This window comes from Lepisma saccharinum, chromosome 27 (assembly GCF_977018435.1).
Source record: "Lepisma saccharinum chromosome 27, izLepSacc3.1, whole genome shotgun sequence".
NCBI lineage: Eukaryota > Metazoa > Arthropoda > Insecta > Zygentoma > Lepismatidae > Lepisma > Lepisma saccharinum.
In genome coordinates this window covers 43,346,989-43,371,624 of record NC_139255.1, presented here as the reverse complement: position 1 = coordinate 43,371,624, position 24,636 = coordinate 43,346,989, and the positions used below count along the sequence as shown (strand labels likewise).

At 37.2% G+C, this 24,636-nt stretch overlaps 1 protein-coding gene across 1 annotated transcript in view; it reads right to left on the bottom strand.

Moving 5' to 3' along the window:
• Positions 1 to 9,854: 9,854 nt before the first annotated feature.
• The window catches only part of LOC145980335 (BSD domain-containing protein 1-like), a 57,020-nt gene continuing 42,238 nt past the window's right edge, over positions 9,855 to 24,636 (bottom strand). The window contains exon 9 of the mRNA XM_083113375.1: positions 9,855 to 23,375. Coding sequence (XP_082969501.1) covers positions 23,350 to 23,375 — 26 coding nt within the window. The 3' untranslated portion in view covers positions 9,855 to 23,349. The remainder of the gene's footprint in view (positions 23,376 to 24,636) is intronic.

Sequence of the window (24,636 nt, the reverse complement as noted above, 5' to 3'; positions counted from 1 at the left end):
CCCGAAGTCTGAATCTCGAAGAGAATCCCCCCTTGCATCAATGATTGTAAAATAGAACTAAATATACACAATATTGCAGACTGCAAACTTCTGATGTCTGCCTCTCTACACAACAAACACATTCATTTTTGCAAGAAGAAAATTGGAATTTTACAAATTTGAAAAATCGTCGATGTTATTTTCGTAGCTTATTGTAAGTTCACATTTAAATATTTCATAGTTCGAGGAGGGGCATGCCCCCCGTGGTCCCTCCCCTGGGTACGGGCCTGCCCATATTATATAATATTGCCTAAAATACCAATTTTTCTATTATTTTTTATTCATCTTTATTTCTTCAACTCAGGTTTAAGTACATTGTAAATGCATTTATGACCTAATACATGCAAGAAAATGCCCTATAAACTTAGAAAAATGACCTAAAAATTCTGAAAGATTTTTAAAACAAATTTATAAACTACCAAGAGAAATTCAAATTACAAATCAACGTTACAGTATCTATCACATGTTCATTGCGTATGGTGGTAGTACAAGTAAGAAAGTTCACTTTTTGTCATCTTTTACACTTTAAGTACTGAGTTACAGTACACAACGAATGATTGTCGGTTTTTGGACAAGAGCGCCTTGTACACGGAAATTTTTTTCTCGACTTCCACCTACACAAGAGTAGCTTACTTGAAATGAACAATGTCATTTCCTGTTAAGTCACTTTCAATTCCATAGAGTGCAAATTGCTCCCTGACAAAATATCCGATACAGAGCACAAAACTTTGTACCCTTTGTTTTTTTTACAATAATCCGTCTGGCGACAATATATTTACTGATATAAGGGAAATCACATTGTTTGAGCTGAATTGTTATACAACACCTTGTGTCAACAATCCTGCACAGAATTTCTTTGTTTCTTCAAACACAGTCATTCAGAACTGAGCTGAAGACAATGAGACGAGAGTCGGGAACCTCTCTCCTTCAAAGGGTTACATTTGCATGTAAAATGTCCCTTCTTTCACCAAAATGTAGAAAATTCATAAAATGACTTTAAAAAATGGCCGAAAAATGACAAACGGTTTTAAAAGTCTAAAAAATTACATTTACTTCAAAAAGGTTCAAAGAATTGCAAAAAAGTGCCCAAACAATGGCGTTACCATTTATTCACTTACGTGTAAAATACGTTCCTATCTACTTATGCAATGTTTCTGCCTTACCAAAAAAAATATGCATTTGCATCAAAATCCTAGCCCTAGTTATCACATTACAAAGGATGTAATATTATTGAAATTCCAATTTCTCACCACCAAAGTAAAGAACCTGGATAGCTACTTGGTGACTCGGACAGAACGACACCAATCAGATGTCAGCCCACCCCTTCCTTTTTTTCAGCTCCACATTTATAGTAGTCAATCATTATTAAACTGTTTCGTTCTACGTGTATTTCGATGCCCGGCCTGGGCATGGATGTTCATTGTGAATGTTCTCATATGAATTTCATCATATCATCACTCATCATCATCGCCGTGATTAGCCAAAGTGGCAGAAAACGACGTAAATAACCTAATTCAATCAATTGAGCATTCAACACTTTCGAATCTCCCCCCCCCCCCCACACAAATGCTTTGTGTGTGCCTTCTTCAAATCAACATGTTCTCGTTGCTGAAATGGCGACCCTCGGAAGAAGTTTCACCTACGTAGGTGACGTCACAGCAGAGGGGCAACTGCCCCCCCTGTAAAAAATACAGAATACATATCTACCTGGAATTCTCACTAATCTTTACAATTTGATCCTGTATTACTCTAGCAACATAACCAAGACATTTATTGATTTTGTGATTTATGAAGGTGTGTCGGATTCCGTATAATGTCGGATCATGATTTGGGGAATAAAATCTCTTCCAGATTCAAACTTCAGGAAATGATTTATCAATTTTCAGTATGTAGAACAGTTGTGATATTTTGAGTAGTCTTGTATTAAAAGTGCCTAATGTATTTGGATGCTTTTCTTGGATGTGTTGCTAAGAAGTTTGAACAGCATAATTTTTTGTTTCCCAAGTCAACCTTTTGGTAATAGCGATTCATGTGATAGAGAGAGGGAGTGACGTGAAATTGATGAAGAGACACTCACAAACACTGCTGCAACCACAGGGGGTAGGGGCATTGTCCCTCCCCCCCCAATCTTGAACGGAAGTCCAATCTGGGAGGGGGCAAACATTGAAGTAAAGAAACATGACTAGCAGAATCTAAGAATAGTAGAACAAAATGGATACTCAAGTTGGAATTAGTTTTCAAGTGTTTCTTGCTATTTTCCTCCAGACGGCTAAAGGCACTTGCAGGGGACAAAGAGGGGCAATTGCTCCCTCGATTTCAACTTTCTTTTACAAATAAAAGTACATTTCGTAAAATTTTCGCTCGCTTCGCTCGCAAGGTCAATATTTCCTATTCTTATAATCCCATTTTCAGAGCTATAGCTAGGGGGCGGCGGGAGTCAGCCCTGGGAGCCAAAACGATCTAAATAAAAAAAATGTTAAAGAGAATGCCATGTTCCCCGTGGAAGTTGTTGCGCCCTATTAAATAAATATTGTTTTCAGTTTGCAAATATTTGATACTAAAGATTTTCCTGCTCGATTCGATCCCAATATGATTATTTTCTGTAATGCATTCTAAATTACCCGACAAAGAGGTAAGGCCAGATATATACTTCAGACTGTTGCTGCTTAAGTGCATGAACAATTCTTTTGAGGAAATGGAGCGTTCACATTTGAGAGACAATTTGGCGGATGAATTGACCATGTAATGTATTTAAATTATATATATATATATTAAAGAAACTTTGAATACGTACACAATTTAGCGTTAACATGTTGCATATGTGTTTTCTTATTTTATGTCGCTCTATGTTACATATGTTTAAAATATATGTTGTATACATGAAAGTTATACTTGTCATATGTACAAAATAATAATGTTCGTCATTATTCTGTCCTTGAAAAATACGGTTTGTGTGCTTGTTTTCCATTATTAGCTAATATGAAATTGAACGTGTTGAAAAAATATTTCAAATAATTTGTTCAAACACAAATGCTTTAGCACCGACTTCTATCCCCTTTTGCATGATTTACGACGATAATAACGTCTTGTAATGCTACTATTATTACTACCATTACCACCACTATATTACTATTATTATTATTGGCACGTTTGTCCTGGTACTTGACCCCCCTCTCCAGATAAAAAAATGTGGTTTCGCCTCTGCTCACAAAGAAGACTCATGCCCAGGCTCGAACCTGGAACTCCTGGCTTCGCACTGTGTTATGTAACCATCCTACCATGTAGTGAAAGATCTAGAACAGCTTACTGGCTCAAATTATTATCAAACACGATGAAAATGTGATAGTGTTTCACAATTATTATTTCGGTTAGAGAGCGATAAAATTTGTAGTTCGATAGGGTTACACTAAGCATCTTATGGAGTGTAAATATCAATTTCAAATCTTATGAATCATTTCTCTATGCAAACGCATCAAATATGGTAAGCAACATAGGTGTGTGTTATGATATCCATTTTATAAAGGAAAAGTTAAGTTTTAACCCTGACTATTTGCATGATATCGTTTCAATAGCATGTTATATATTGCTCTCAGAATTTTAAACGGCAGTAAAAATAAATGACATTTGCTACTACGAAGCTTACAATGGGATTGCATCCATTAAGGACAGAAGATGCCTATTTTGATTGCTTGTAACATCGAAAGATGAATTAGAGGCGCAAATAGTGACTGAGAAAAGTTGCTTGCCTTGATGTCCTGCACACACTGTGAAAATTGTCAATGTTATCAGGCGGCACCTTATGAATGTAGGTTCAAGAAAATGACAAGTAGAAAAAAGCTGCAGTGAAATAAATACGATTGAAAATCTCTCAAATTACATTCTATTTATTTTCTTATATTTATAATAATAAATTGTGTCTGTAGCAGAAGTTGTCTGTTAAACCTACCTCAGGCACAACCTAATTTTTTGACAAATAATTATGTCAACTCTTCTGCTATGTAGTGGATTCTCCTAATTTTATTCATATATCTTAAGCCATTGTGTGACTGGTAAAAATTAGTATCAGAATAAAAATCCCTGATATTTGGGGTTTGTACTCTTCTGCTCAAAAAGTGGTGACGATAAGCTGCTCAGAGACTTCGTGCCGCGGAAATGGGGTAAAGCGAAGGAGGCCCCTTATATCTTTCGGTTTCGTACCATAGTCATTAAGGAAGGTATTTTTCAAAATGTAAAGAGGATACAGCATTTCCCTCGATAAAACTTGATAAAACATGAAATATTAATGATGACAGTGTAATCCAAGAAGTCGCTGATCAATCAAGGGATTCCTATTTGTTTGTCAGGTGTCAACACAATATTTTGCAAAATGGTTAACGTAGGCAAAGATTGTCTGAAGGGATGCAAGAGTCTTTCATTTGAAGCAAATAGAATCCATGGTGGAGTAAGGGACCCATTTTAATGTTTTAGCAAGTAGGTCTAAAAAAATGTAAATGTTTACACAATTCATCAAAGTGTAGATAATATGTAACCATTATTATTTAATTAATTCTATTTTTCTTGCCTAACACAACACAATGGTGTTCTTGGATTCTCGTTAGATTCCTTTGTGCGTAAAAATCTTGCATACTGGAAACTAGAGGAAAACATTATGAAGCACGATTTATAAACGTCTTCCTTAATCAGTTCTGCAGAGAAGCCCAAAGCTGTTGGTACATATTAATCGTCTATGAACATTATTGACCTGTAAATATAACGTAGATACAGTCCCGATTAGCCTATTTATGTTAAACTTTATCTTTGTATTCTTTGGTAGTCCGAAAAGGTCATTATCGAAATATTGTTATTTGATGTTGCTCGAACTTTTTTGTTCGTTGGAGTTTCATTCAAGATATCATCCCTTTCCTGTTACTTATCACTTTTGGAGGAGGGGGGGCATCTTCCAATGCAACACAATATATTAAAAATTTGCCCCCTCTAGGATTGACTTCGCCCCCCTACTAAAAATTCCTGGCTACGGGCCTGCGTCACAGAGAAACTGGCTCTGGCGGGATTGTAAACACGAGAGTTGGGGGAAGAAAATGCCTGTAGGACCTTCAAAAGCGGGCCAAACCTGAATCTGATCCGCGAGCAGTTTGGGCATCGGGGTAATGGTTGCGGTCGTAAACTTGGGAACATTACGACAGTGAGTGAGTCCTAACTCAAGGTTAACCCCCGCCCTCCTCCTCGAAGCCAATGCGTCGCTATTTTTCCACAGAAGATTTGAATCTGAAACCTGCGAAGATTGACATAACAGCTACTGAAGGGAGCCACGAAAGCTCAATTGATCATGATAATTAGAGACAGTGGCGTAGTGGCCGCCCGGCAATGCAGGGTGTGGCGAGGTGTAGAACCATCCCCGCAATATTCTTTCTCTCTCTCTGCTTCTGAAATTTTATATAGCTTAGAAATTCAACAGGAAGTGTCGCTTATGAAATAATTTAATTTACAAGACAGAAATCCGGTTTCCAGTAACATATGATACGACATCTTCTATAATAAGCAGGGGCGTTCTGGTTCGGCCAGAGAGCCCGGCTAACTTAACATATGTGTCCCCTCCGAAATGCAGAATTAACTTCCTTGCTCGCAGGTGGACATCTATAGGAAAAATCCCATATCTCATAACTAGACCTCGGATTTTTAGATTCTAAAAATCCTGAAATAGGTCCTAAAAATCTTAAGCTAGGCTCGAAAAATCCTAAAATAGGTTCGAAAAACCCTAAAATAGGTTCTAAAAATCCTGAAATAGGTCCTAAAAATCTTAAGTTAGACTCGAAAAATCCTGAAGTAGGTTAAAAAAAACTTAAAATAGTTCAAAATTTCTGAATACTGCTGATTAGGTATAGTCACCGGCAATGAAAATGGGACACATATATCCTGAAATATGCACTATCTTGATTAACGTTATGTGTGTTGCCTAACCCTACGGCGATGGCAGAACTCAACATTGGAAATTTGCTATTAAAATCCACTCATCGCCGTATAGTTAGACACCAATCTGTTTTCATGTTAACCACAGTAAAACTCCGCAATTTTGTCTGTGAGGATCATCTTATATTCTGAAAATCTTACAACAAAAATATAGTGAGTGGTGCAAACTTCAATGCTGAAATGTTCGTTTGCAAGGCGTGAATGCCACAAAGCATGGAAGTGACGCCAAAGTGAGCAAGACCACACAGATCAGACCACTTTGTATTGCACAGGTAACAGTGGAACCTAAAATAGGTTCTAACAAGCAAAATAGGTTTTTAGGCACTAAAAAACTTTTGTTGCGTTTTTTAACGAAACGCTGACATAACTTATTATTTCTTGCATGAATCCAGTATAGAAACATCCAGTTACTCAACCAGTCGTTGCTTTGTTGCTGCACAATATAAAGAATTAAATTTGATAAATCATGAACTTTTATCACTAATTTTAATTTTACGTGTGGTATTTGAATGTAACTTCACATCAAATATTTTCAAGATGGCCCTAAGCCTTTTTATATTCAAATAAGAGCTGAAAAAAACTCTAAAATAGTTTACACCTGTTCCATGTTACTTCAAAGTGGTCCCAAAACTCAGTTTGATGTGGAGTCGAATTATCCCTTTGCCCTAAGGGTTCACAGCGTATGGGTTAAATGTTACCATTATTTGGGGGCATTTTGTGAAGTTCATTTTTCTTCCATATTGAAATTCTGTGGACATTTCCTTCTTTCCAGTGTGTTTTTATTTTATGATCTACAGTGCTCGAAGTGGATACTCCTATAGCTGGTATGCTTGGTCGAGGAGGATTGGATTGATTTGGTGTTTTAAGTCCACTTTATGCACAGTAAGGCTAATCGGGACTGGACCTACAGTTTAAAGTGGGATCCGAACCACTTGTGCCTTCACCGGGTATCGAACCCGGGACCCCTTGATTACAAGGCGACGACGCTACCATTGCGCCATCGGGGAGGCCTCTTGGTCGAGGAGGGTCTTTGTGTAGATCAGCATAAAGACAATGAAGAAGTGGGGGATGCTTATGCAAATTATCCTAACAGGAGGGAATGGTTAATGGAAATGTACATAACTGGGGGAAAAGCACCCCTCTGCACTCCTTCTCCACACCCACGACTCCAGCACTGATGATCTATTATTAATATAAAAAGGTCTTGTTTCATGAAATATATCGAAAAGAAATGCTATTGTTGAAATTATTATTAATAATGTCCACTATTATTAAAATTGAAATCCTTTTCGGAATTCAGTCTTTCCGATCGACTTTCATTGGGTGACGAATTTTCAGTGAATGAAGTCCCATCACCGCCCTATTACCCGTCTTTCAAGGCTGGAGTTCCACCATATTTCCTTCTACTAGATTTCAATTGAACTTGTGATGCTGGGTTAACACTGGAAATCTAGAGGTCCAGTTCAACCCCCAAAACAGAAATGAGCACATTGTTGAATACATTAGTTACTATTAGTATTAGAAGGCTAATGTGAGGGGATTACTTTATATCATACATTTTAGTCCGATGAGAAGGTCCGGAAAAATGCAGATAGATACCTCAAAAATTTTTAGATCCAATTTGTGCAATTGAAAACAATATTGATTTATTAGTGCGCAATTAATTTCCCTGGACGCCACGGCATTCTCTTTTTACAACTTTTTTTAGATCATTCGTGCCCAATGGATGGCTCCCGCCGCCCCTCTGAACTTGATGAAAACAAGAATAGCAGATAATGCGAGCGAAACAAGCAAGAAAATTTTACAAAATGAATTTTTATTTGCATAAAATTTGAAATCGAAGGGGTAATTGCTCGCATTAGCCCCTGTCCCCCCTGTAGTTGAGTCACTGTATAATGCAGACATATTTAAGCAATATATGTTTACTTTGGATACTTTGAACTCTCAGCCATTTTTAGTCAACCTTATTCTGCACAGTTGCTCGACTAACCTTGTATTAATGTGAATACCACGCACCCCCTTCCATCCAAACCGATTCTAAAGGCACAAGAGGTTATGTTTTATTTCAACCCTATCGCCGCGATCACCCACAGGTATGTAGAAGACCTATACATAATAACCAAAACTAAAAATCAATAACAAGTCAATCAAACGATAATTTAAAGTGGGATCCGAACCACTATGTGCCTCCACCAGGTATCGAACCCAGGACTCCTTTATTGCAAGGCGAAAACGTATTCACGGCGCAATCGAGAAGACAGTTATAAATATCTGATACATAAAAAATATCAAATAAATTCCCTTATATGTATTAAATACTAATGTATTTTTACATGTTCAGTAATTTACTTTTATATTTAATAACATTATAAATATTAATCATATAGGCTCTTTCTTCTCAGTTGCTTGGTAGAAAATTTGAAAAGTTTCATGCACATACATAATATATATGTATAGTTTGTGTATGTCTGTGTAGACCACAATCTTCTTGCCCCCCCCCAAAAAAAAATCAATCTTCAATGATTTCGCGCCCTGGTAGGGTATGTAGCTGCCTGGCAAAGTCCTCATTCCGTAAATTCACGAACTGCATGAAATCAGAAAAAGACATATATTCCCCCCTCGTTTTCAGAAAACCTGTTTCACAACACACCCCTGTCCTTTCTGTGGTGAAGGACACTCCAGTGGGACAATGAATCTTCCCCCCCTATTTACTGCGAGCAGCAAAAGAAGACGGCCGCGCCATCTACTCGCCACCGATGGAAATGCAATTTCAAAGCGCAGCGAGGTTTTAATGTGGGGTAATCCTCTACTCCTAACTCCTCTATGGTATGATTCAGCCCTCGCCTACCCCTCGCTAAGAGCCTGGTACATCTGTGTGGCCCAAATCTTTATATGCTTTCAGTTTGGAAATTTAGAGACTGGGGGGATTCCTTTGCTTCGCCCCCTACTCTCCTGCATCCTTCAATTCAATTTAAAACTGTATTTATGTGATCAAGTATAATTACCATATTCTATATGACTGAATCGTTCGATATCGTGTTTTCGGACGAATAAACCATCGTCTTTTTCCTTGCGAAAGTTTGCCGCTTTGAATTCTTAAACTTGCCTTCTTATGCAAAGCTCAAGCTAATCTTCTTAACACAGCACTTCTTTTTTCAGTTTCTTAAATGTTTGCCACCTGTTAAACTTTCGCGCATCAGATGTCTAAGGGAATGTAACAGAGGTTTTGACGAAAAAGCAGAAATCAAAAGAACACACAATGTTTCTCGATGTATACGCTGGGTGTAACAGATATAACACTAAGACGATGTAGCTAGCATGTTATTTTATAACTGACGTTATTAATCAGTACTGACAGTGAGAATATTTTATGCCTCATCATGCAGCTGTAGCGTAGGGCTTCATCACAGACAAGCGTAATATTACGCTTGTCTTTGCTTCATAAAACTTAATTAAAACACCAACATGTAATACCATTTTGACCTTTTCCCGATTTTCAGAACACTCCTGTACATATAGTCATCACTCGGTACCTTTGTATAGCGCACCATTAAAACCAATACAGGGTGATTCATAAGTCTGTGAAACAGTCTTGAAATTTACTAACCCCCCCCCCCCCCCCATGCCCCGCACTGCATATTTAATAATGTATACACGTACGCCCATATGCTTGTCAATGATGTAAGATGATGAACCTTAAAAGCTCTGATGGAGCATTTAAAATGTATATCAAAAGCAACAAGCCCAACGTACTTCATAATTATTGTATGCAGTATGAGTATCACCTCTTTTATTTTCCAGAATCAATCAAGATTTTCAAAGAAACACAACCCTTACTTATTCCTCATCATTTATTTGTTTCAGTTACAGTAGAGTTCAGTCACACTGGATATTTATGTTCCTTAAATTAATCACAAGCCATGGCATGCAGACAAAAAACGTTAATGTTTCAATTAATGGCATGTACATTTCTTCACAAATCATGTTAAATGAACTTAAAAACACCTGCTACCAATGACCATTATTGCTTACAGTTGCTGTATTCCAATTTACAAAACAACATGTGTAAGAAAAGCATAGGGGCCTTGTTGACTTTTTGCAAATGTGTTGAAACGGAAAAATGTTAAATGTTGCATGGATCAGTTTATACGATTATAGTTTTTTTTTTTTTGTTAATTTCAGGATATTTTGCAATCGTAAATGAAATAATGAACATTGAACATTGGTAGTTTCATACTACTGAATTGTTTTTATAATTCAAATATGGATCTGCAATAGATGAACACTTATAAAGTTTATTTTTGAACCGTACTTGAATAGTGAAGTTTACACACACCTTATTAACAATTCTACAGGTCAATGAGAGTCGTTAAGAATATTCAACATATCTGTTAGCAAAGCTTCTTACAAATTTAGAATTAATGATCTTGGTTAAACACATACTGTTATGAATATGTTATTAACTTAGGAAAAACAGTTATGATTCATTTAGGGGGATTTCAGACCAAAGCGACAAGTGACACTTGAAACATACCGCTTAGAAACGAGCCAACCAGCAGCAATGTTTCACACCGTAGTGGCATGATAGGCTGCACAAGCCTGTGTTCGCTTCAGTGTGAAATCTCCCACAGGGTTAATGATTTCTTTTAACGAGGTTTTTATAGCTGAGATATAGATTCTATTTATTAAACATAACAAAAATATAAATAAACATTTTTTTCAGCCCACTACTATAACTACTAATTTAAGAATCTTGAAAACAGTAGAAAATCACAATTCTCATGTAACTAAATGTGTAAATTTTATGAACATAACACTGAAAGAGTGAAAATAGTAATACCAATTTTGGGAAGAAGCAACATTAAAAAATTGAGGCTCCCTATAGAGTATTGATGACTGATTAAGGCAGTAATAAAAAAGGTAATTTTAGAATGACAATAAAGCATTATAAGGACAAATATATGCTTCTTGTTATAATGTAGAGACATTTACATTATCACTTTCGCTGACTCGACTTTATATGAAACAAGTCAGTTTGTACTCTTTGCAATAACTTTTAGACACATGGTGGACCATTCAAAGCAAAAGATCAATTTATTTGAGGCATCTGTTTATGATTTTACTAATTCAACCGTCCTTTTATACATAATGAACAAGCAGTGATGCTAACAGTACTACAAGTATGAAAATATTATTGGGTTTGTCTTTTTTTCTTGAATGCATTATTTTCCGTCTCTTCAGTGTATAATTTGTGCAATAAAGTTTACAACATTTAAGAATGCAAAAAGCACCATTTGGGAACTTGTGTAACTATGTGTCACTAGAAACTACAATTAGTCAATGGTACAGCCAACAGCAAAGATAGTAGGCAAATTGTCCATGGCCATTTTTCATTATTTATTCTACATCCTGTGTTGATTTAAAGAATGAAATTGTGTTCATTCAAAGCAGATGTTGTCCTCTACTTATTGATTTTTTTTTCAATTCATCTCTCACTGTTCATTGGTGGAGCCGTCTTGCGTCACTACTTGTGCAGAGACTTGTTCTCCTTCGCCTGGTCTACAGTTAGCTGGTACGAAGTTTAGACAATTTGCCTACTAATGCCTTTGCCATTGGGTGTACCATCCTTTCCATCCATTTTGATGGTTCTTTAATATGTTTGCAAAATGAGAAAAAGTGCAAAACAAAACAAAAATGTAATCAAAATGAAACACTGTATTCGAACTACAACTGAAGTTTTACCACCATAAAATAAATTTTATTAAAAACTTTCAAGTCTACCTAACACATATTAAAGACAACCAAGGAGCAGAAAACAACTATGTTAATATTAAATTATAACAGAAAACACTATTTTTACGATAAAAATGTGCCTTCTGCATTAGGATGACAGATCTTCACATTTACAGAATATCATGCTGTGTACACTGATAACTAGAGAAAGGATTTTAAGGTGCAAAAGTATAGTCGGGGAAAGGGAAAAAAAAGGTTCCGAAAATGTTTTCAAAAAGGTGCTGATAAAATGCTTATTCAATGCTATCTTTTTCTGCAGCTTCGGTATATAATGCACACGGATAGCATAGAGAACAATGGTTCTGCCAAATAACAGTTGGGCTGAAAAGTTCGTAGGCTAACATAGTAAAAAATATTTTTTTGACAAAATTCGATTTTATTATTCAATATAGTTGCCTTTGAGGGCGATACAACGATTATAGCGGTCATACAATTTTTCGATGCCATTTTTATAGTACGATTTCTCTTTAGCCTCAAAATAGGCCTCAGTTTCGGCGATTACCTCTTCATCAGTGCTAAATTTCTTTCCAGCGAGCATTCTTTTAAGGTCTGCAAACAGAAAAAACTCACTGGGGGCCAGATCTGGAGAATATGGTGGATGGGGAAGCAATTCGTAGTCTAATTCATATAATTTTGCCATCGTTTCATTGATTTGTGACACGGTGCATTGTCTTGATGAAACAGCACTTTTTTCTTCTTCAAATGGGGCCGTTTTTTCGTGATTTCATCCTTTAAACGCTCCAACAACGCTATGTAATAATCTCAGCTATCTCGATCAACTTCACTTTATGATCATTTAAAATTATTTTGTGGACTTTTTTTATGTTTTCGTCGGTAACAGCCTCTTTGGGGCGTCCACTGCGTGCATCGTCTTCGATGCTCATTTCACCTCGTTTAAATTTAGCAAACCACTTCTCAACGGTTGATTTTCCTGGTGCAGAGTTCGAATAATGTTTATCAAGCCAAGCCTTGGCTTCAACAGTATTTTTTTCGCCAAAAAGCAATGCTTTATTAAAACACGAAATTCTTTTTTATCCATTTTTTCACAATAACAAAAGCTGCTTCACTCACAATGCTATACCTCACGAACTAATTATCCGGCAGCTGTGAAATTTATACACGTATCTTTTGAAGGTTAGTACTAAGTAAAAATCACATGGATTCAATTCTAGTAACGCCATCTATGAGTCAGCCTACGAACTTTTCAGTCCAACTGTTATGTTTTGTTGAAGTTTGTGTTTTCTCTTGTGGATTTTACTACATTATCTTTGGAACTATTGGGGCTGCAATGATTATATTATACCACTTTATAGCTCTCCATAGGATTTTATGTAGCTGCTCAAGAAGAGTAAAAATAATTTATTTTTCTGTCCAATTTTTCATCAAAACATGAAAGAAAAAGAAGGAAAACTGTGCTGAAGCATCAAAGAGGGGGTAAGAAGGGGATAAATGTGTTAATCTTACGAAACGATGCAACAAAGTGTGTAAATTTTACTTGATTTCATGTCCTAAAATACATCTCAAACGATCGGTATGAAAACAACTATATTTGGAAAGGTGCTCCACCTTAAAATCCCCACTAACTTACTTTATTTTGTGTGACAATATCGAACTAATGCCCTAACAATAACCATAAGATGAACTCAAATTTATGCATCACGTTCCAAAGCAACGTTATCTGGATGTCAAGATGTGAAAAATATGACCAGTAATAAAATGTTTGCACAAATCTTGTAGTACAGTGGGATCCATGAGCATTACCATGCAAATTGTCCATCAACATGTTTGTGCACCTTATTTGACCCAATAAGAGCTTCAAGAATTAAACAGAAAACTCAAAACAAGCTGTTGACACAACTTCTGCACCAGCATCTATCTATCGCTTGAAAAAAACCATAGGATGCAATGGACAATTTGCCAAGCAATACTAGTGGATCCCACTGTACATTAAAAATCCACATATATCAAACTTCAATCAGCTCTCCTGAAAAGTTACTGCAGATGGACATACTAGAAAATAGTATTCAGCCAGCAATATTTTAGAACATGAAAAAGGACATGGTCATGCAGGCATCACCCCCTTTTTTTGTTGATCTGGAATGCATACGGATGTACAGGGGATGGACAAAAATATGGTAACACCTGCGAAGAAAAGCCGCAATGCTGTAGCTAATAAGGTGCAGGACCGCCTTAGCTTCCAAAACGGCCTGCAGGCTCCGAGGAATGGACAAATACAAGTTCTGGATGGTGGATAAAAGGGTCATGCACCATTCTTCATGTAAAACATGGTCACAATCCTTCTCGGTGTCCTGTCTCTGTCACTCGGTGTACATTTTCGTCCATGCAGGTGTTTATCTGATGATGTCTTTCCGGACACACTATTACGTCATCATGATCTTGGATAGTCCCCCTCTGGATACGCCAAATAACATGGCTACTTTGGTAACAGAGGCCCCTTGCAGGCAGGCACCAACAATTTGCCCTCTTTGAAACACTGTCAGCTCGGACATGATTCAGTATCAACTGCACTGCACGCTATCTACAGCGCAACTATCGACTCCTACCAGTCCGACAGAGTCCTATCTCACGGCACAAAACAAAAGAATGTCACACCAAGTCCGATTTCAAGTGGAAAAATTGTGTATAAATCACCTGTTGCGATGTCGTGGTGTTTCCAAATTTTTGTCCATCCCCTGTATGTACGGATGAGATATCCAGTGTCGAAACTGATAACCAGATAGTACAAGCCATTATCAAGTACCTCAGGAATTGAATATCTCCCTAACGATTGGACCACTGCAGCTCGAAAGTACTCAGGAGTTAAATGTTAGGATATTTAACACCGTAAGCCACCACAATCTTACCGAAAAATGTAATAACCAGCAGAAAAATTGCTGTTTCACAGGACACTCGCATTCTAAAAAGGACTGATTACATTTTAACCAACACTTCACAATATTGATATATCAGTTTGATTCATTGGTTGATTCAGTTTATTTTACTTTGCCTTTCTGACATTTTTGGCTAATCGCAAAGATGACGATGAGTGATATGATGATGGAACTGATGAATGAACACAAAGAATACCCATGCCTAGGCCATATCCAGGACTGCACTGTGCTAACCACTCTGCCATAAGAGTTTGGAAATATATTAATATCAATTCAGCTCTAAAGTAAAAGTAGCATAGGCAATGAGGAGAATTAATGAAGCTACCTCTATTCTAGTGATTCGAGGTATGAATGCTTACCCTATGTTACAATTTTACACTTTGGGATGTTTGCAACACAAATTATTGTTATCACAAAATTAATAATAATGTGACATTCAAACTGAGCATTTAGGTGAGACTTTGAAGGATTGTACTCTGCATTCGAGTGATATGCATTGATAGGAAGTTTCTTGGTCTTTCAATCAAGGGGTAACCGTAGGTCCGGTGTCGATTAGCCTACTTGAGAATACAGTGGACTTTGAAATAAACTTTCACAGAAACTCTTGTCGTGGAATTCTCTTCAAAATTACGGAATGTTTTTCTTCAAGTGTAGATATGATTTACGTGCAACTCATTCTTGCTCCATTGCATATTAATCCATAAGATTATATTTTATTTAAACTCTCTCTGGATGCTTCATGTTGACCAGGGCATTCACTTGTTTATCTCAGTTGTCTCAACCTCTGTGGTATGTGAATAATGCACAGTGTTGTGCTATGCATACTTCCTGATGTATTCAGGATATAGGAAGTTCCATCAGGTGTATGGAGTCAGCTGTTTGCAATAGAGGTAGTAATGATCACGATTCGGCATGGAGGAAGGTCTCCATGGCCTGGGTGATATAGAGGTGAGACAGACTGAGAAGAGACTGACTTTGGTTTTGGATTGAGGAGAGAGAGAGGAGCTTGGAGAAAGGACTTGAGGAAAAGTGAGGTGAGTCCTGGTCAACCTGCAAAGAAGCCTAGAGAGGACTTAGTTTATTTTATTCTTCGAAATTATCATCACTCTTCAGATAGACAGGTAATTATCCTAACCCAGCCATGATTCAGGTTCCCAGGTTAATAAAACCCAATGAGTGACCATTGTCTTTTCTAGTTGTTAAGCTATTTAGTTTTAGTTGTGCCTTTTGCACTGCAAAGCATTTGACTTGTCATGTCAATGACGAGTGATCTCATCATTGAGGATGAATGATGAATAAGTTACATCACCCACTGATTTATTGTGGGGGTGGTAGCTACAACACCCACCTCAATGGTTAACATTCTTGGTAAGATCCCACGAACATCAGAGTTCATTACGATTGTTACTTTGCAATAATTGTTATAGCTATATAGCTAGAGTAAAACTATCCCTGGGGGGGGGGGGGGGTTTATGGAGGCAGGGAACTATACATTCTCGAATCTTGACTATAGTGAAGGTGATGTGATCAGCACCATGCTCTGGCTGCATTTACCTTCATCGATTAGATGGGTGAGCTCTAGAGCTGCTTTATGCAGGGATACTTTCGTAAAAATTCCCACCCCGAGATAACCTAACCTGGTTCTCTTATGTGGCAGTCATATGCCCTTCCAACTGGATCACCACAGCTGCTCTAAATATGCCCTTCTTCAGCACAACAAAAAGAAACAACCACATTTCGAAATGCAGGTAGTCTTTAGCCCGTTTATTGGAAAATATTCATTGATTTGGTTTAATTCTCTTTTCTGTCACTTTTCGCTAATTGCAAAAATTTGGGCGATTACATGACAAATTTATGAAAGAACATGCACAAACAACACTCAAGCCCAGGTTGGGATTTGAACCCAGGACCCCACTAACCACTCCGCCATGAAGGTCAGTACAATAATGTAATGGTCATTAAAAATTACCATTAGCGACAACATCAGACAACAAGATGTCTGTGAAATCTAACCATATTATAATGTATTTTGTGTCCTATTACCAGTTGTGTAGCATGGGCATTTCAGGTGGGAACGCCAAGTCCGAAGGAAGGGTCGGCCCTATTTTGCCTAATAATTTATTTATGGAATTAGTCGCCACATGTATTGTTTATTTGAATGAAGTCAGCTGCCTTTTTAATAAAACATCTATGCATGTTTTAGCTAAAAAATGAAATGCCTCACTATGCAATAAATGTTTTGAACACTGGTGTTTTATACCTTTCGACATGACGCAAGTAATTAAAAACATACCTGAATTACAAGAACCTCTGCACAACAGTAGATGTCATTGTTGTGGATGATCCAACTACTGATTGATTTGGTTTATTTTACTTTGTTTTTCTACCACTTTTGATTAATCGCGAATATGAATATGAGTGATGATATTGATGAAGTTGATGAAGGGGACACTCACAAAGAATACCCGTGTTCACGCCGGGATTCGAACCATGGACCTCTGTCGTCTTGGTGCGCTGTGAAATACACTCTGACACGGAGGTGGGTGGATGATCCAACTATCATACACTCTACTGACGTAACAGTGCCAATTAGTAATTCAGACCCCTGTTCATTGTATCTTGAATGTGCAGATAAACATTTTCAAATAATTTTGTCCAGAGACCATTCGAGGTTTAAGTTTTTTCAAATGAATGCTAAACATTTCCATTGACAATATTAAGCAGTTAGATACTAACAAAAATGATAATAATAAGAAAATAGTCTTGTAGGTTAAGTGGTAGAGCAGCCACGGGCTGGACTTCTGCAACGAGGACTTCACCAACTTGTTTGACAAAAACCGTGTTGATCTTTTAGTTTTTTATGCACATCGCTGTTCGTGCGATAAATTATACAATGCAGTGGTCATTAAGAAATGGTATATTTGAATTTGGTAAAATTACGTCAGTCATTATTGCGCATTGTAGCACCACACAGCACGAGCGCGAAGAAATGAGGAAGAAAGGAAAGGTCACATGAGCCCTAGAACCAATCACGTAGCTCTCTGCTCCGTACGCCAGCATCCAAGAGAGCATTGCGCACGTGCTGTAGAGATCCAAGCTTTCCCTCCAGACAGGCAGCAAGGAATATAGAGTCCATTACGCCACACCTACCCGACGTCTGGCCAGGAAAGCAATTGAAAAAGAATGCTAGAACGAGTGTTGTTAGTGGAGTGTTGCAAGCGGATCCCGAAAAATAGCTATTATGAGGCCATGAAGGTCAACATGTATGAAATTAGTCAAGTTTTACTTTATATTTACAGCATTTACGCATTTTTGAAAATTTAAATCAGGGAATGCCGGGCATATGGGCATACTATAACGCTACGCCACTGATTATTACTAATAATGATAAATGGTATCGTAATCAGTTGTATTGTGATTGGCATTTAAATATAAATTTAAATGTCTTGTATGATTGGTTAGTGCAGATTGTTGCATTTCAATTTCAATTTTCTACAGGCTTAAATACTGCCAATATTTTTTAAAAACAAAACTTAGTTTTATTTCTCATGGTGAGGAAATGAAATACCTTACAAAGTACAGCATGTTATGCAAATATGACTAAGTCTGATCCATCGTGAGTCTGCACCACTGAGCTCCCAACACAATCTTGGACCTTTCAACAACTTAGATATTCCTTTAACCCCTTCCCTCTGTTCGGCGTAATATTACGCCCTGGTCACTATAGCTTATTCTGTGTTGGGTGTTATATTATACCCGTAACTGAAGTAACCTGTGTTGAACATCATAATACGTTTTTTGATGGTGAAACATATGTTTTGCTATTGAAGAAACAACGACCTTTTATTTAGTCATGATTTTCAGTGCCCACAAAGAAGAAGAAGAAGTAGTTCAGAGGAAAGTAAACTGTTTTTGTGTTATGCTGACAAAGTGCAAACGTGAGTTCGTTTGTGTGCTGCATTTAAGTCAGTTGCTTTATACATATATTTTTTGATGTGGCATTATTTGAACTATTGGTGATTAATTTTTGGTTTTTGAGTTTGTGAGTTTCTAATAGTATTGTCAAACAGGATTGAGAAATATTTTTTCCCTCATCCCTATTGAAGATATTGCAATGAAACTTGGCGGATGCATTACGTATAGACCATAGTATTTTTCAAGGTAGATTATAATCGGGTACCTATATCCAGGACCAGTCCAGAGGGCCCCAAAGTTACCAAAAGGGATTTTTCGGAGCGAAATTTTCCGAATTATTCCCGATTTCCCTTTCCTCATACTTGATGTACACATGTGCATGGTACCATTTGAAAGCCTGTTCTATTCTGAAGAGAAAGACGTATGAACCATGATACTCGGATGAATTGTGCTGAAGCAGTAGCTACTTGAAAATATTACTACGCAAACGCAGAAAAAAAAAACACAGAACGGGAAACCATTTTGTCAGAAAATTTCACAGGGAAGGGGTTAACCACAATGATGAAGATGAGATGGAATATATGAAGGGGCACTTCACACGTGTCTAGGCTGGGATTTGAATCTGGAATCTTTAATGACAATACTGTGAATTGAATACATACTAAGTGCAGTGTGCCAATTCGGTGGCTATCAAGAGGTTGTAATGATAGCTCAGTGGCAAGGTAGAGGCATGAACTGCTTAAATACCCAGATTTGATCACAATTTTTATAACTTCTCAATAAGTTCACAAGAGCTCTTAACCTGTGGTCCGTGGACCCCCACATGGCCCCTCCAGGGGTGGGTGACGACTTGAAGCAATGTTACAAATGCTTCATGAAGTTCAATCATTAAACTGACTTCGCTATAAAATATGTTCCATGTCTTCCTAATGGTAAAAACATGACAACATTTTTATTGTTTTTACAAAAATTAGATTGAAGATTAGGCACACACAGGAGATGTATTATGTAGAAATTTTCAGTGAAAAATTCAGGCTCGAGCAGGACTCCAAAGGGGTTTCAAAGGCAACATATCCCGTTGAGGTAGCACTGGCAGAGGCGATTCCATGCAGGTAAAACAGTGATAGCGAAAAATCAGGCGAGGCCAACTCGGTAGCTCAGTGGTAGAGCGATGGCATGGTATGCCAGAAACCCGGATTCGAGTCCTGCTTGAGCCTGTATTTTTCGCTGAAAATTTCTACGTAAAAATTAAGATTGTTTATAATGGAAAATATCTTAATATTATCTCGAACATTATAAAATTCACTTTTCCCGGCTATCCCGGAAAAGTTCCTTGTGAATTTCTGTCTTCACTTACAATTCACTAGTCGGTTTAGTTTATTTTGCTTCACTATGCTACCACTGATGAAGGGACACTCGCAAAGAACACTCATGGCCAGGCCAGGATTTGAACCTGAGACCCCTAGCTTCAGCTGCTGCACTAACCACTCTGCCACAGAGTTTCATGTGTTAACTTACAAACAAAAGATCACAAAACTATCAAACAGGTCTGCGAAGTTATTCCTGCCTTTTACAGAGGCATATTTGTGTGAAAAATAGTTTACTCCTTTTCTTAAAAACTAGTAGAAAGAAATTAGTAAACTGAGTCAGAACTCAGACTACAGGTTTCAGCTATTAAGCTCAATATAGCGAGACTTGTGAGTGCACTGGCCTTCTGATTAAATAACATTAGGTTCATTGTTCAGCATTAATAAAGGGTCTTCCAATTTGAATGTCAGAACTTTGAGGGTGTTATGGCAACACTGACGGAAATCACAAGATGGAACTGTGCAGTAGTCTGTAGCAAGCTATCATGGAGAGATACACAATGCAACAACGCATAGAAATTATTCGAATTTATTATCAAAATTCGTGTTCAGTTCGACAGACATTTCATGCATTGAGAGGAATTTCATCTCTTTCTGATGAAGCACATTTATTTTTCTTTATGGCTACGTTAACAAACGAAACTGTAGGATTTGGGCAGATGAAAATCCGCAAGTGATTCTGGACGTACCCCTTCATCCTAAGAAAGTGACTGTGTGCTGTGGTTTTTGGGCCAATGGCGTGATCTGGCTTTATTTTTTGAGGACCAACAAGGGAATCACGTGACTGTCAATGGAGAGCGATACAGGAATATGGTGGTGCAGTTGTTGTGGCCTAAACTGGCAAATCTTGACATCAACAATGTGTTTTTCCAACAGGACGGTGCAACTTGCCACACAGCTCGCCAAACAATGGAATCATTGCAGGAAAAGTTCCCCGGACGAGTTCTGTCCAGAAAGGGTGATGTGAACTGGCCACCAAGATCACGTGACCTAACCCCCTGCATTCTTTTCTATGGAGTTATGTCAAATCTAAGGTCTATGAGACTAAGCCACGCACAGTTCGTGACCTGAAACGGAACATCGAACGAACCATTGAGGCTATACCACTCAATATGTGTGCAGACGTGCTGGAAAATTGGACATTCAGAATCCATTCCACCCACCGAAGTAGTGGAAGACATTTGAATGACATATTGTTCAAAACATAATGCCATTGTTTGCTCTTCAAAATAAAAAAAAATATATATGTCATTATCACTTGTGGTTTTCATTCTATCTAATTTTAAAGATCTGACGTTCAAATTGGTAGACCCTATATTACAATAACTTTTGACTTTCCGTTTCCATTTTGGTTAACTTAAGTTGCAGTTAAGTCCTTTGGGGGTCCACGGTAAACACTAGGTTATGAACTTCTAAGTTATGATATGTAACTCTGTACATATTCAAGGGCTATTGCATATGCTATCCACTGTCAACTCATATACAAGTAAAACTTGTCAACCAGAAACCTCATTCACAATACTGCAATAAAGAAATCCAACAGATGAAATATATCAAATCTAAGCCTGTATACATTTTAGTTACTTCTTAGCCAAACCTTAATTTCACAAGAAAGGTCAAGTAATGACTTCCGAGTTTGCATACTTTTTCAACAATGATAGCCAAATCTAGATATTGGATGTTTAATTATCTGTCATCATAATTAATTGAAATCCTAGACTGTACAGTATCTGCATTTCCATCAAATAGATCGGAGGAAATTTGGATTTTCAGATTATCTTCATAATACAAGCTATCAATGGCTTTCAAAACTGGTACCGCATAAATTTGAAAACTGATGGATATACGTACAGTGTGTCCATAAAAGAATTCTGTGGTTTCGAACATGAGACATTACTTTTCTTGCAGCATACAATGGTGTTTGGAGCATAATCGTGAAGCAAGAACAAGCAAGTTTTACTTCGCACATTCCTAACCGGATAGCAGTAAAGTCACATAGCTGTACAAGCTAAGCTGTTCATAGAAGCCGTGCAACTGAATCGACGAAAAACTGATAGAGTAGGCCATTCCTTCGCCACCGGAAAGTTCCGATTTGACGCCAATTGATTTTTCTATTGGGGCTACGTAAAAGATGTTTGCGTATCACGAAAAACTTCAGTCACTTGACCACCTGCGCCAAAGAACAGCCACAACAATAGATGAAATCCCTATATAGTGTGGACTGAAGTGGTGTTGATTTGATGTTTGTAGTGCTGTATATAGTGCACACATTGGATTACACTGAATTTGGATTGAATTATTGTGTTAAGTCCAACTTTGTGCACAGATAGGCTAATCGCGACTGGACCTACAGTTTAAAGTGGGATCCAAACCACTGTGCAATGTGCCTCTACCGGGTATTGAGCCCGAAACCCCTTGATTACGAGGCGACATTGCCACGACGACATCGGAGAGTACTAAAGGTAATGATTTCAACTTTCAACACTGTACTTCCATAAAATTACATTGCATACATCTATGATTCTGAATGTAATAAAATAACTTAAATTCAAAACCCTGGAGTTCTTTCTTGGACACCCTGTATTTATAATTCAAAGTTGTATGCAAGGACATCTTTCTCATATATCATACTAAGATTAAGTTCTCATATACTAGGTCTAAGACTCGCTTTACAAGAAAGGCTGACATGAGTGAAGAAACATCAATTTCTATGGTTTTTGTATTAACAAAATGGTGATGACAAAATATCAATATTTCATTCTTCTCATTTTAACATAAACTATAACCTAAGCCAGTAGTTATCGTTTCGCCGAATCAAATCGTACAAAACGTTGAATCAATAAATTCAAACTTAAAACATAATTACAAACAAATTCCATAATTTATTTGCAATGCCACAAAATACATACCACAGTAAAAATGTTTCTTCCAATTTGAAACTCCTATACATACAACAGCAGAGAAGTGCTAAATTAACATATAATTCCTTACAAGGTGAAGAAATTACATTAATAATAATCCATGAACTATATCACAACATAAAAGCTGAATTTCTTCTTTCTTCTATTTAATAAAATCTCAAAAAGTATATAGAGCACCTTTTGATTTTCACTTTCATAGAAATTTATATATATGATACAAATTATTTACAAAAAACTACAGTTCTTCCCAGGTATATTCAATTCTTGTTTACATATGTAAAATATATATGTATGTTTAGATATACTGTATAATATATATATATATAAATGTACATAAACTTGAATTCTGATTTATCCTGTAAACTTAACATAAAGTCTTATCAATATAGTTACATAAATTTCGGATCCAAATAAGAGTACAAGTCAATCGTCGGCCTATAGTGAAAAAACACTACTTCATGCGTCCTGTCCTTCTGTGTTACCTGAAATTAATAATTTATTAATCTTAAAATAAATTAAGGATATGCTGTACATGTATGTACAATTTCAAGTATTGAAAAATCATTCCAAACTGTCTTTGAGTAACTTAAATTTACAACATACCTTAGATATATGTTATATAGCATTTTTATATCAAATATATGTGGCTGAATAGATTTTATGGGTTCATAATTAAGTTTTATTACTGACATTAGCTAATTATGGTGGTTATGCAATGGATAAGTAAATGTTACAAGATGTTTTTAATAAAGATTATTTGCATTACATGTGTATTATTTACAAATAGTGTATTTCACTGGATAAATCGTTGCAGATTTTATCTCATTTTTTAGTACAAAAGTGGGGTGTGATATTTATGGGAATATGTTTTAAAAGAATGCTGTGTCATTTTTACTAGAACTTAAAAAATATTTGAAGGGGTCAGGTGTAAAACATGGTAAGTGACATTTTGGTCATTTCTGAGTTCATTAACCTTTAGTCCCCCGCCGTTCCATATGTGGAACAAAAAAAGTATGTCCCTGTCAGCCGCGGTTGCATATATGGAACAAACAGCTTTAGACACAATTATCGAGGGTTTGCCACACTTATATTTGTATATTGAGGTTGAAACACTGACAGTTCGGTTCGGGAACATGTGTTTACGAAAATTCCAAATCCCCCCCCCCCTCCTTTCTCGGAATATGTCACGTGTTTGGGCTCACACTTGACACCACAATGAATGCTTGGTATTTATGATGTTGTTTTCCTCCAAGCTTCCAACGCTGTGATTTAGTACTGATAAGGCACACATTCTTCTTTGTGTTAAGACCTGGTGATCCAGCCGACAATAGTAGCAGGGGGGGGGTCAAGGAGAGGCTGGATTGGAAGAGGTTTAGCGGTGTCAGCTTTCTGTCGCCTCTATGTTAGAAATGAAATGAAGCCTGACGACAGCCGAGGCCAGAAGCCGGAATCATGAGTCTATCCAGAAGTATAGACAAAACAAAGGATTGCAAAGGCTCTCTCCCCTCCTCTGTTTAGGAAAGGCCTCGCCATAGACGTTCAGAGCAGTGGCTGTGAAAGACCGTGTTTTGTGCTTTCCGATTGTGAGCCCCCTGAGCTGTGTTGAACTTGTGTTGGGTAACTTTTTTGTGATATGTGCTCCTGATTTTTTTCGTTCGCACTTGCATCTTGTGTAGCTACTGTGAATCCATTTGTTCCCTGTTGACTTGGCTCTTTGTGGAAATATGTCTGGAAGGAAACGAT